We start from the raw sequence: 14,328 nt of genomic DNA on the forward strand, positions 1-14,328 counted from the left end.
GAAATGAGGTGTGGTAAACTCTCAGCCCAGCCACCAGTGGGAACCTCTGGATCTGGATGGAGGTAGTTTTGCTTGCGTTTGATTGCAAGTCTCCATAGTTTACCCCTGAACCTCACTCATATGTGTGGACACACACAACCTTCTCTGACCTTGAATAGCCCAGAGAGCATGCGACTGAAGAATCAGGTGTGATTCTGTGTTATACCTACACTCCGCAGGAAGGAAGGAGGGCTTTACAGTCACTGAGCTTCCAACCTGCCATTTTTCATGGCAATTGAACGAAAAAAGAAGTTGCGAAGCTGCGCAGACACAATTTATCCTAAGGACAGACCAATGCTTTCCCATCCCAAATCTTTGCTTTCTGCTGAATGGACGATTCTACAAGGAGAGGCTGTTCCTACTGAAGCTTTCAGACACATTTTTTCTGAGGTACAAGATGCAACACAGTGGTGCTTCTGAACTTCCTACGAAACAGTCACTTTATTGAAAAAAAGAATATCATAAGGTAGAAAATTTACATTTCATATAGTTCAACTCTTCAAAGAAATGTACAAACCATGTGTCGTTTGTGGAAGGGATGATGTGGGCTACAAAGTGAGGGCTAGACTGGCCAACTGTTTGAGGGGTGTTCAGCTCATAAAACTTGAGCATTGAGTCCTTCAGTATTCAAATTACCCAGAGAACTGTTACAACACAAGGAGATCAATTGCACAGGACCACACAACATAAAACACTTCCTTACTTTTACATACTATATTGTACACCTGTAGGATTTTTTTCATTTGTTTCGATTTTGTTTACCTGATGTTTCTGATATTTAGCTGTAAAGGATAAGCATCTTGTAAACAATGAGGCTGGATTATGGGGTGGAAAGATGACAGTATGCTCACCTTCTTCCAAAATAGGCTGTTAAAGAAGGTAGATAAGAGGCTAGGCTTTGTCAGGCAGCGATTTCATGGCTTCAAAGCTTTGGGAAATTAGTCATCTTTTTAACTTAAAACTGTTTCACAGTAGCTTTAATATAGAAAAGCCACTCCATGGAGGCATCTTTTCCTTTGAGCTTTTTAAAGTATATATATATATTTACAAACTTTGGATGCTTTCACTTCAAAATCACAGTATTTATTTCTGATTGTTACATTTAACAAGACTATGAATGAGAAGGGAAGTTTTTCCTTACACTCTAAGTGCTGTATAAGTGCAGTATTTTATTTAACTTGTTTCCACACCTCGTCTTGTTAGACCATCTCTGTGAATCTTCTGCATATTACATGCAAAATCTGGCTTACTCAGATGTCAATGGAAGTGCTGGGAAGATTCCTAGGGAATTCCTAGGGACTTCTGGGAAGGCTGCAGATGAGCATAAAAAGTCGAAATGTTTCCACTGAAAGCAGCAGCCTCAGCCTACCTTATACTGACACAGCAAATAGGTTTTGTATTGAGAATCACATGATCTCTGAAAAGGTTCAGTATAATTTTCTAAAACAATGTATGTAGAAAAAAAACTCCTTAATTTCACTATTTCATTTAATTTTAACATCAAATTATGTTCTTGGGCAAATAGGATAGGTTACTTGAATCAGCACTGAACTATCATTTCCAAACAGTGAAAAGATAGAAGAAAGGAAGTAACATCAGGGGAACTTATTTCAAAACACAAACATTACACAGTAAACAAGGTCACAGTGCAAATTGTGGTTCTGCCATGGCCTCACTAAATGAGTTCTGAAGTCTTAAAATCTCTGTGTAACAACATCCCCATCTGCATAATAGTAACAATGTCTCCTCACTTCAGAAAAGTGTTGTAAAGACTATTTAGTAAGATGCTTGCTCAGGGATCAGAAAATACTAAGCATTAGGCATTATAAATTACATTGTAATTTATCTTTAAATGCAGTAAAGCCTGCATAAGTGCTTTGTAGGAAACCCTCACTGTGTGCTTTTGAAGTTAATTTTGAATAAGGTTATCTATGTAAGAGCATTACATAATAAAAATCAGTCATAGCTTAGCATCTCCTTTTTAAGCTATTACTTATTAGCTTTGCTAAACATGACATTGAGTATTAAGAAATACAAGAAATCCAACATGTCAGGTAGTTGTCTCTACATTTCACAGGAAATGTACATACTTTTCATACAGAAGAAAGAAAAAATAAAAATTATAAGAATTACTCTTTGCTACTTGCTTTCTGAGCTTTGGTAAGAGAATTTGTGCAGAAATCTCTCTGCAGTTGAACACTGTGTTGGAAACTGGTGATAGAAACTGAAGGAATTTTTCCTTCCTACAGCTCCAGCTCAGTGAACACTGAGCAGGGGTCCATGTCCCTTCTCATTAAGAAAACATTTAAGCATGTGATTAACTTGCAGAATGTGTTTTAGTGCCAAATGGACATGGATAAATGCTGTCTTGGAAAAGGAACATAAATAGACGTCATTCCTCAGAGTCTCTTAGACATCTTGTTTGGATTCATGTAACACCTCAGCCAAACCTCAGCCTGCCAGTGGTGACCAATCTCATGCCACTGATCACTGCAATGCTCTGCCCCTTCCGCATTACACGACTATTTCACAATAAATGTAAAAGCATCTAAAAAGCTCCCCCTTTTTCCCAAGCCCTTATGAGATATAGTTGATTTGGAGTCATCCCACAGTTCTCTGAGATCTCATTTAAATAAATGCTGTCCAGAAAGAGCACGTGCTATCTTGTAAGAGGAGATTTCTGATTTCACTGGTGTTGAATACTCCCATCACTTCTGGCTTCTGGCATGAAGCTCTTCCTTGGCTGAAGCAGATAGTTCTTAGGTGCTCTGTGAACTCTGGGCATCATATTTCTTAAAACTGTGGTTATGAAAAGATTCCCTGCAATGAAATGGATCCAGAAATAAAATTTGCAAATTAAAAAAATCCAGGAAATACCTGCACCGTGAAAAGGAGCAGCTTCCCAATCACCAGCTGAAACATGTTACATGTTTGCAGGCCAGAAGCTTAGTCCTTCTTCCCCTCCCACCCCACACTGGACACAATGGATTTGTGAACAAGCATATATTCTTCAGTAAAGAGCAGAAATAAAGACTCTTCTGTCTCAGTCATGGGACTAGACTGGATTATGTTATCTGGAAGTGAAAGAATCATTCTTACTTCATGCTGGCTAACACCACAAGGTGCCATACATTCAAAATATACATGTTCTTATCTGGCTTCAAGTGTTCAAGAAATGGTTAAGATACACTTGATCAGGTTGAAGGGGAAGTCTTTTGTCACCGTGCATTAAAATGACATCAGTCCCTAATCCATGATGGAAGTGCTTGAGAAACACAATACTACATTCTGCTCCAGTGGAAGTCAGCAGACTTCTTTCATCAAGTATGAATTTGACAGTGTGTATTATGGCCTGTTTTTTGCTGCTGGTAAACCTGCCTTTCCTCCTGAAAAAAAAAAAAAAGGCATATTTTTGTATAGCTGCAACAGAAAGTCCTGCCCTGTCTGTACCTTGTACTGTGGACTTTCACTACAGCATTGTACAGCTCTGGGATCTTCCTCTCAATCATGGGCCTAAGGTTCTCCTTCAGCTTCCCGTAGTTCTTTTTGAGTTCTTGTTGATATTCCCGCTGGTCAGCAGTTATAAGGCGCTTGTTCTTATCCACTGCTTCACCACACCTAGACAAAAGGAAAGAAAAGAAGGTATGACATGTATCACCTAGTTCTGCTAAACTCATTAACTTTGCATTAGGTAATCTGAATAGGCCAGTTGCTGGCTCCTCCAGGCCAGCCATTCCTGTGATATCTGGTCAAGTTGAAAGTGATAAAGGACAAGTAAGAAATCTCTGTCGAAGTACACAAACTGAAGTAATATTTTTAAGGAAATTAGAAACGCATGAGAGAGCTAATAAAAATAAAAACAAAACAACAAACAATAATAATACAAAATAAATGTAATGGTTGCAGAATACTGAGTAACTGGCCAACTTACTGTCAACACATGCAGCTACGGTATCTGACAGTAGTATTATATGCACAAGGCTCATTCTGATTTTATTCAGAGTTGTCCTTCAGCAATTGTGCTTTGTCTGGACTAAAAGGATAAGTATCTTGCTACATGAGTATGCTTATTAAAATTTACAAGCATATCTCAAAGCAAAGGCCGTATGTGTCTACCACTACCAACGTGTCCTGAGAGGGTCAAACATTTTCTTATATAAATATATATAAGAAATATTTATACATTTATATTCCTATATATAAATATCTTCTAATAAAATCAAAGCATTAGTCTTAAGTGCTCAATTTCCCTAAAATATCAGAAGATAAAACAAATTTAAGCTCTTATTTTCTACATAATTCTTTTGAAGTGTTAAAATTTACTCTCATTTGGGATGCAAAACCCACCAAAGCACTGACCATGAAGCAGAGACAAGTTCTGCACCAAGTGTCTGAAGCGTGAGCTGTCAGGATTTGTGGTTCTAGTTTGCATAATTTATTACACAGTCATATTACTGTTGCATTATTGCCATTACTGACATTATTGATGCAATTCAATATTTCAGTTTTGTTTTACTGACCTCATTATAAATTCTTTGAAGCATAACCTCAGCTTGTTGTGATGTCGATAAAGTTTGGGGTCTGCTGGAATTTCAGCCAGGAACACTTGTGCTACCTCTAGCGGTCCCTTGTAGGAATAACAAAGGAAAATATCAGAAAAACATCTGCTTAGACTGAAAACAGACCACATGTTTGGTTATTTTGTTTGTTATTTCATGTGTAGAATTATGAAAGAAAATAAAACCATGCACAGTCATGAGAACAGGACGTTTTTGCTTGTTTTTTCCCTATTTTATTTTTGTTAGAGTTTTTGCCTATTGTATTTTATCCTCTCCTCCTTTTATTTCTCCTCCAGGCCCACAAAGAAGAGAAAGAACAAATTCTAGTCAATAGAGAAGATCTGGGGTAGCTGTACTACCAAATCTGGTTACATGAGAGAAACACAGTTCCTTATGCTTGGTATTACAAAGACCTCAAGGGAGTTAGATAAGCCCAGGGCAGAAAGGTGCCACTCTCCAAAGCTCAAAACTGCATCTTACTTCATACTGGAGGCTTTGGCTGATGAAGAATCTGGAGAAACCAAGTGTATTTAGGCTTTCAGCAAAGAAACCAAGTCCTGTGAAAAGGCAAATAATGCCGACTTCCATTCTTTCCTTTCAGGTTTATTTATTTATTTATTTATTTTTACTGGGCATATTTATGTTATTATAGCCACATCTCAGCTTTCTTTTTGAGCACCCATGTATTTGGCTTCATGTATTTTCTGTGAACTGTCAGTTTGTGATGATCCCACAGCAGAGTTATTATTATATTAATTCCCTGAGGACGCATCTGGAGTGAACAAAATGGCTGAGATGGCTAGTGTGTTAGAAATAGAAAATCCTTGGATGAATCCACAAGGCTTATGTGAGTATCTGCACCTACAACCAACACAGCACTTCAACAAGCACTTTTGCCAGGAGAAACACTCCCACCTCTGCTTGACTTCACCTCTACTTGACACAACCACATAGCAAACCTGATGAAGGAACTGTGCTGAGAACTACTTGAGTAATAAAAGAGAAGATTGCCTCCTTTCATTTTTCTTTTTTATTTTTATTTTTAATTTTTTATCCCTCTGCCAGAGAAATCCTCTGCATCTGTATTGGTTTGAAAAGAAGGAACTGTGGACACGAAGGGAGCATGGAAGACCATTCTTGTCAACAGAGACATGTTATGTCAGTTTAGAGCATTTCCTAGACCTGACACCCATACCTCAGCTGATCTAATCCATGTTAGAGGCTCTGTGACCTGAGAACCAAGCTCTCATGAGATGTATCTAGCACTTCTTATATCACCTGGGGTGGCAATATCACAGAAACACAATGTCTAAGCATTTTAGTGTTTCTGCTTTCAACCAGGACTTGGAAAGTGTATGCACGTGCACAAACCTGCAAATGAATGGAGGATAAACTATTTATGCTCCCTAAATCTATGAGCAGAAAGTCCTAATGACTGTACAGAATACAAGAACTATGTATCAACGGATAAAGTTTAAATGCACATTGTGACTAAATGTGTCTGACTAAATGTACTTGTCCCAGTGCAAGAGATTATTGCGGAAAAAGTGCAGAGCATTATGCAGGAAATATTCATCTGGCTTATTTTGATCCCTTACCTGATTTACAGTGGCTCCAACTGAGCCCTGCAAAACCATTTGTAACATTTTGGCATCTGGTGGCTCTTGGTTTGTGGCTGCAGTTAGTTCCTGTGTTTTTTTCCTCATATCTTCAATAGCAACTTCAATTGGTGTTAAAATAAACTAGTGGAAATGGAAGAGATTCTTCATTACTTGAACTATATACACAGTTGAACCATTCTAAATCTGGCAATAAAACTACCATCAATCCATGTTAGAGTAGTAGTTGTGAAGTCCAGGAAGACTGTTCTTTCTAAATGCCGTCTTGATAAATGCTCCATCTGATCCACAACTCTTTGACGTCTTACCTTGCAAGAGTAGGATTTGGATCAGACTCCCTGTTTGTACATACTCATTATTATCCTAAGTTACTGATTTTATGTCTTAAAGAGTTTTCCACTTCCTACTGCTAAGAAAGTTTCCTTGCCTCTATAGCAGCTCTGAGCCCAATTTAACTCTTTAACTGTGCTTTATCAGCTGAAGTACAGCCATAAACAGAGCTCCACGTATCCTCCAGCACAGCAACTCAGAGGTCAAAAGAAGGATGTATATCCTCCATCCTCTCTGTTTCACCGTAAGTATTCATCTTGTATTTCTCTACCTATTCTATGCCATTCCAATTTATGAGAGTAATGTCTGAAAAATTCAGCTTTCTTTTCTTCTGTCAAGCAAAGAATTTGAAAATCTCCCCCTCTCCCTACCCTCTGCCCAGAGACTCCTTCAGCCCCCGAGAAAGTAGATCTGTCTTCAAAACCCAATTACCTCTTCTTTTTGGATAATATTTATTCTAGTTTTGATGTAGGGGAAAGCATGCATTGTTGTCAAGATGGTGTTCCTCTTGTATTGCTCGCTAAGCTCTCCTCTAGGGCGCCCATCCATGGTGAAAGGCGTAGTGTACATGAACCGACAGAGGTTGAAGTTCTTCTCAAAGTAAGTTACCCTGTCCTTCATCTCATACTCATCAAAATACGGCTCCACAAAAGTAATCTGTATGTATGCCTGAGAGAAGAGGAATACAATGAAAAGAGTAAAGGAATGGTACATATGAAATATCCCATAGTTCACACTTGGCTAAGCATGGTCTGGAACTGCACAGAGCTGCAAATCCTTCAGAGCTCCTTCTTTTCTCCAGAGCTGACAAAACTTATCTCTGGAGAGGGCACAGCATAACTCCGGGAATCAGAGCAAGAGCAGGGACTGGAGATCAGAGCTTCAACTTTCCATCTGCTGTGACTAGCTACCAAACCAAGCCTTTCACGTAAGCTTTCATGGAATCATAGAATATACCAAGTTGGAAGGAACCCACAAGGACCATTGAGTCCAACTCCTGGGTCCCCAGAGGATCACCCAAATGTCAGACCATGTGTCTGACAGTGTTATCCAAATGCTTTTTGAACTCCATCAGACTCAGTGCCATGACCACTGCCCTGGGGAGCCTGTCCCAGTGCCCGACCACCCTCTGGGTGCAGAACCTTTCCCTAACACCCAGCCTGACCCTCCCCTGTCCCAGCTCCACGCCGTTCCCTCGGGCCCTGTCGCTGTCCCCAGAGAGCAGAGCTCAGCGCCTGCCCCTCCGCTCCCCTCGTGAGGGAGCTGCAGGCCGCCATGAGGCCTCCCCTCAGCCTGCTCTGCTCTGGGCTGAGCAAACCAAGGGGCCTCAGCTGCTCCTCATACCTCTTGTCCTCTAAACTCTTCACCATCTTCACAGCACTCTTTTGGATGCTCTCTAATAGTTTAATGTCCTTTTTGTATTGTGGTGCCCAAAACTGCACGAGGTACTTGAGGTGAGGCCACACCAATGCTGAGAAAAGCAGGACAATCCCTTTGCTTGACTGGCTACCTTGATGCACCCCAGGATATGGTTGACTCTCTTGGCTTTAAGGACCTCCCTAGTCACACAGGTATAGCTGTAGTGTTGTTTTTTTTTTTGTTTGTTTTGTTTTTGTGCTTTGCTGTTTGAATATAAAAGCTTCAAGGAAGGAGATCCCTCTCTCTCCCTTTCTCTTCTGTGATGAAGTACTCAACTCAGTAGTACTTTCCCTACCTTATTAGGATCCAGCTTGCTTTTGTCTACAGGAGCGGAGTCTTTAATCACTTCCACAGCATCCTCCCCAAAACACTGGCCATAAAATCCCTGGAAAAGAAACAGAATTATTCCAGAGTGTTTTAAGTCCTTAATACAAAGCTATTGACCTAAGTGTCTCTAGGGAAAAGGAGCAACTATGACTATTTCTGGGCTCTGTACAGTAAACACACTGCTTCATGAACAACAGCTGGCCAGGCTCAGGCACCTTATTGACAAAGCTCAGTGTGAGCTGCTCACAAAAATGTAAAGCTCCAGCTAAAAAGAGAAGAAGAGAACATTGCAGTTTGAAGAAAAAGTTGAAAAGGTACCAAAGCAAATATTGGGCCTGTTTAGATCAAATCATTCAACATATCATGAATCTTCCCATTAGCGACATGGCCTCAAGGTACTGAGAATGGATCACTTTCATCATTTTGCCGTAAAAAGGCTATAAAAGAAAGGATATATACAAAGGGAATAATCTATGGTATAGATCAGATTGTGATTGATTTCTGTATATCAGTAATAATATTAGAGTTGTGCACATTCATTAGAAAGTATGACATAGCATAGGAGATTATATTATCACAACATTTTTTTCTTTACCTCTAATCTGTGAGAAATCTCTGGAAGTTTGGTAATTGCAGGCTCCTTATAAACAAATTCCTGTTCATCTAAGTCCCCAAATTTAGATCCATAGAAACCAACACGGAAGTAAGTTCCAAACATTCGCTTTTGACCCTAAATGATGCAGAAAAAGAGGAAAATTACAATTACTTTTTATTCAATGGCAACATAGAATACTTTGAATGCCTTTTTTTTTTTTTTCAATTTGATGTACTGAAAACAACTGAAAACCTACTAATCCTACATCTTCCCATAATTCAGAGTCATATTTAGTTTTATGTGTTTTCAATGCCAATGAATTAGAAGCACATGTTCATGAAAGCAAGCATAGAGGTGAAGGGCAGATTTGACTGAAACCTAACTTAAAATTTAGGCTGACCATGAAGTGACTTTTACAAAACAAAATAATATATTCATATGTTTTTTTAATTCCATCAAACTTGACAAAATTCAAATTTGGCAATGAGCAACGGTTGGTAAGAACTTGAAACTGACTAGACTCAGTAGTAAAATGTTTCTGGAGGTAGAGAAATTAGGGGGCAGCACGCATGTTGAGAATTCAGCCAGGCATTTGTCTTTCTTCTATTTGAGCATTGAAAATACTAGCTAATGGACAAGAAGGTTGTTTTTCTTAAGTCGATGTGGCCAGGTTGAATCAGGCAATTTCTTCTTCTAGGTCTGTTCAGATGTTCTTCTGTAACTCTAAAACAGTTTTAGATTCATTTCTTCTTTTTCTTACAGGGAGAATAGAGCCTGTTTCACTGTAGAGTGTACTTCACAGGTAAGACAAAGCAGATGGTAGCTGTTATTACAAAAAGGAAATGAATCTAGTTCATACCAGTTTTCATTTTATTATCACCAGTCATAAACAAACAGTGCAACCCAGTAACCTGTCTTGCTAGTGCTGCCTTGCCTTACAAGTACCTTATTAATAATGCTGTCAAAGGCCTTCTGTAGCTTGCTGTGTGTCAAGGTAAGCTTTCTGAAGTCTCGATGTGCTTCCAGTATAGGGATGACAATTTTGTACACCTCATTCACAGTTTCATACAATCCTCCCTTGGGAAAAAAAAGGGAAAAAAAGAAAAAAACATAGAAGAAAAGAAATGAGTCCTCAGGCACTCTGAAAAGGAACTGGATCTATACCAATGGACAGGCTGAAAAGGGTATTTATGGGACTTCAATCTGTTATGTAATTTGTTTTAGCTTTCTAAAATCCAATAATACTAGAAGAGTAGTTCTTAAAGTAGCTCTAAACCAAAAACTGGATCAAATTTGGATCTCTGATCTGCTGAGCTCTCAGCCCCAAATTCCTGTGTGAAGAACGTGGTTTCTGGTTATGGACCAGAACAGTTAGAGTTCTAGGTGAGAAGAAGGGAATGGATTTGTTTTGTGTGTATAGCTTTATTGAGACCAACGAGCAACAAAATCTGCATCTGCAATAAAGGAACCCAAATGATTTCTTCAGAGATGCTAAATAATGCTCTTTACCACTGCAGCAATGCAATGAGCTAGTTGAGTATTAACATCGTGACTCTCTACATAGTAAGGGTAGATTTTTAGGTCAGTGGTTATACTCTGTGTGAAAGCATAGCAGTAACTCTCACATCTTTCATAAAATCTGTATTTTAAGCAGGCCCTTTTTTTTTAAGATGTACCATCCCATGAAAATATCAGCCAGAAAGTCAATCACTTTCTGTTGATGCTGCCTGTAGTCCCCACAGTAGAGGTGGGTACGTGGCTGAGCTAGGCTACTTGTAAAGTGTGTTATGTGGAGCTGTTTGAGACAAGGCTGGGTCAACCACAAGATGCATCCCTTCCTTTGTCATCTGCAGTGGGGCAGATCTGTGGAGCCTGGCTGAGCAGTAAGCCTGCCATTCCTTGTGTGCAGGAAAACAAGCTGGCATAGCCCCTCTACATCTCCCCATGCTTTTGGCCCTCACTCACCGTGCTGAAGAGTTCTGCTGCTTGTTCCAGTAGCCCTACCAGACCACTTTCTGAAAAATACCTCCCAGAACATATACCATCTTCGTCTGGAGACAAAACATCATCTGAAACAGCAGATTCCTCCAGCACATTAGATGAAATGTTCTAAAATAAATCAGAGTAGAAAAATCAGGATCCAAGAGCAATAGTCTACAGTAAAGACCCAGGCAGAAACAGTTTCAACATATTTATATGACAGGAAGAAGAATGAGATGGAAGTGCAGCCAGGGGGTAAATAGTTAAATCTTATTTAGAAGCAAATGGAACATCATAAATCTTCACAGATGACAGATCAGGAGATTTTTAGAAGAATCCTAAACTTTCTCGCCTCAGGTTTAAAAGGCAAACTCCTGTAGATCACTAACTGACCTTCCTCTGGTAGCTGGATTTCCCTGGATCTGCAATGCACAGAATCTCCTATGCTGCAGCGGTCACTAGCAGCCATACCCTTTCAGTTTCTTTTACCTCAGAGGTGAAAAAAATTCAGGCTGTACATCAGGTCTCTTGTGAGCTGTTTGAATAAGCTGAATTTTCAAGTTGTTAATTTTACAACTTCTGCAAACAAAGAAGTAGAACATATACGATATTATTCTAAGAACTATAATACTGGAATGTTCCTTCTTGGCTCAGCCTCTACCCTGTTACACCTTGATCCTAAACAATTTACTCATTTTTTTGTTAAAGTTACTGATCTTATCGTGTGTTTAAATAAAACTAAGTAAATTATGCAGTGTCAGTCACTCTTTTGAGATTCTAGACCACAAAGTAACAAGTCCACAGCTCTTCAGGATCCCTTTGGATTAATGACACTGGGTAGAACCAACATAAAAACTATTAGAATATATAGAACTACATGTAAATGCACATTAAAATATGTGCAAATACAATATGGAACTAGCATATGTGACTTTCAAGAGCAGCAGTAATCCTAGGGTTCAATTTGTTAGTAATTAAAAGAAGTTAACTTGGTGTCATGGTGTCTCACTTCAGCAGAACTGACAACGGCAATCTATCTGAGTGCAGGATAGATGCCAGTTGGCTAGCTATCTGACTCCTGAAAGACATCTTTATAAAACTGCAGAGACACTGAGGGCTGTTACTATTGATCAGATTTCAGATAAGGAATTGGCATCACATATCATTAGCAACACAGGACTTTTCCCTGTGGATTTTGTAGCTGTATTTATTCCTCCACAGGTGAAATTTACTCCAGCCATGCTGCCATTACCGTGTCTAGTCTGAACACCATGTCAGCTCCACTGCAAGGGTGAGCACAAAGCTCAGGACAGCATCTGCAGGAGTTAAGAATGTGTCTGAATTTCAGCCAGAGGGAAAACTGCAGCACCTTTTAGCGTTCCAATGCCTGCCATTTTTGACCTACCAATTTCATGTCATGGAAGACAGTGACATAAACCACAGTTGGCATACCTGGCACATATCTAGGGAAACTCATACAACACGTTACAGTTCAATTCCTGGCTTTCTGTAGCAGTAGCCGTTAAGACTGTTTTCAGAGAGTGGCATGCAGCTTTTGAGGGCTTTCTTGTTTTGTTTTCTTTAGCAATGGGAAAAGTGTCCAGAGAAGTGATTTATTTGTGAGAGAAAACCAAGAAAATCACAGACATTAATTATCTCTTCTTTGGCTCTAAATCTGTAATAACTTATGTCAGACATGTATTTCCATGTTTTACAATCCACATGTTCTAATAGGAGGCCACCCTCCATGACATATTTCTGGTGCTAGTATGATGTTTTGCAAAGTGGACATACCTCATTCACCTTTAACCTTGATCTACCTTCCATATGGAAGAATTTTGTAAGTCACTATATGATAAAGGCAATACATAAGTTATGTCATATATTATTTGCAATTATTTTGGACCTCATGGACCTATTTTTCTTTAAGGAAAAGTGACACTTTTGTGAACTCAAGAGGCTTGACAGTGATCATCGGCCCTTATCCCCATGTTAGGAAGGAAGACTGCAACTTAGATCCCTAAAACAGCATAGCTGAATTAGCCTGACACCAGGCCCAGGCTAATTAGCCATGTGTCTCAGCAGGTAGACGTACACATACTAGGACCTTGTCTGTGGTAATATAAAGTGACTTTATAGTTAGTCCACATGTAGTTCATGGTTTCCTTAAGTCCTCCTCATCACTTGTAAGGGTGATTTATTGCAAACACAAATTGCTAATCTCCAGGGATAGTTTTATGATTGCAGAGATGGGAGCATATACAGTTTTGCCTGGCACAGTATAAGGACAAGTGTTATATCACTGACAACCAGTTGTCTGGATGTTAATGGAGTTGTCACAAGAGACCTATGTCAACTCGTTTAATTCTTTGCTACATCACTTTACTCTTTTATGCATATATACGTATATAAAAAGATAACACTTCTGCTCATTCAGAACAATAGTTTTTATACACATTAATTCTCTCAATTCCACAACTGAATACATATCACCAATACTAGTTAATTCCATATTCAAGCTAAATGGAGAAATGGATACAGAAAGAATCAGTGGGTGAGATCTGGAACTCCAGGTAAAGCTGGGACACTTTGAGTAGTGTTATTCTTTTTTTAAAGAGGTCATCTGAACAAGGTAATCACAGGTGCTACAAAACACAAACCTATTTGTAAAGAACGGGAGCTCCTCTCTTGAAAAGCTTTGTAAAATGCGAAGTGCTATTATAGTTAATTATTGTCATTGAGCAAACTGAGGTTTAAAATTATGCTGTCAGATGAAGAGTTTTGTAATTGGGTTTCTGGTCATTAAGGCATTTAATTCCCGCTCCCCTATGGAGCAACTGTTCCTTTAGCAAATGTAGTTACATAAGCATTTTGACAAAGGAGACTGATTTGTCTAAGATACTCTTAACTCCTAAGTTTTAACTTCTCTAGTGCCTTGTAGAATAGACTTTAGTTCTCTAAAATAACTGGAACCATACTCATTCATCTGATCAGTCTGGGAGGAAGGAAAGAAGGAATTGCATTAAGGTCAACTGCGCAAGATTACAAGTGTTCATGGTAGACTGGGAGCAGAAAGACCTTGGAAAAGGAATGCAGATTTCATCTACATGCAGACGATAATCATATAAAACAAGTAGGGAGGAAAGAAGAAAATAGAAATAATTATTGTAAGTTACAAGTCAGGAATGCAAAACTGATATGGGATGCAAAAGAATAAGGGATGCAGAAGTGTAAATCCATGGCCAGAATATTATCCAGTAAGAAGTATATACAGGTAACTACCAGTGTACTAATTGTAAAGGAATTCTAATAATGCTAGTCCGTTGCCTGATTGCTAAGGTGGAATTGTGAATACTATTCCCCAACATATTAAACTCAATGCAAAATGCCATGTGGTTCAATAATATTCACATTTACTATTCTGAAGGGAAAAAGCAAATGTGTTGTGATTATATCAAGG

General features: G+C 39.0%; 1 protein-coding gene across 4 annotated transcripts in view; it reads right to left on the bottom strand.

Annotated features, from left to right (window-relative positions):
- Positions 1-365: 365 nt before the first annotated feature.
- Positions 366-14,328, bottom strand: part of DOCK8 (dedicator of cytokinesis 8) — a 101,804-nt gene continuing 87,841 nt past the window's right edge. For 2 of the 4 annotated variants that reach the window (XM_083816391.1, XM_083816390.1), the window contains exons 40-48: positions 10,854-10,997; positions 9,834-9,965; positions 8,889-9,023; positions 8,262-8,351; positions 6,980-7,216; positions 6,197-6,340; positions 4,560-4,666; positions 3,490-3,657; positions 366-2,859 (exon numbers count right to left, since the gene is read on the bottom strand). In XM_083816391.1, coding sequence (XP_083672517.1) covers positions 2,799-2,859; positions 3,490-3,657; positions 4,560-4,666; positions 6,197-6,340; positions 6,980-7,216; positions 8,262-8,351; positions 8,889-9,023; positions 9,834-9,965; positions 10,854-10,997 — 1,218 coding nt within the window. In that variant the 3' untranslated portion in view covers positions 366-2,798. The remainder of the gene's footprint in view (positions 2,860-3,489; positions 3,658-4,559; positions 4,667-6,196; positions 6,341-6,979; positions 7,217-8,261; positions 8,352-8,888; positions 9,024-9,833; positions 9,966-10,853; positions 10,998-14,328) is intronic. The other 2 variants (XM_083816393.1, XM_083816392.1) reach the window with 1 other exon arrangement.

Source organism: Anser anser, assembly GCF_964211835.1.
Source record: "Anser anser genome assembly, chromosome: Z".
Lineage (NCBI taxonomy): Eukaryota > Metazoa > Chordata > Aves > Anseriformes > Anatidae > Anser > Anser anser.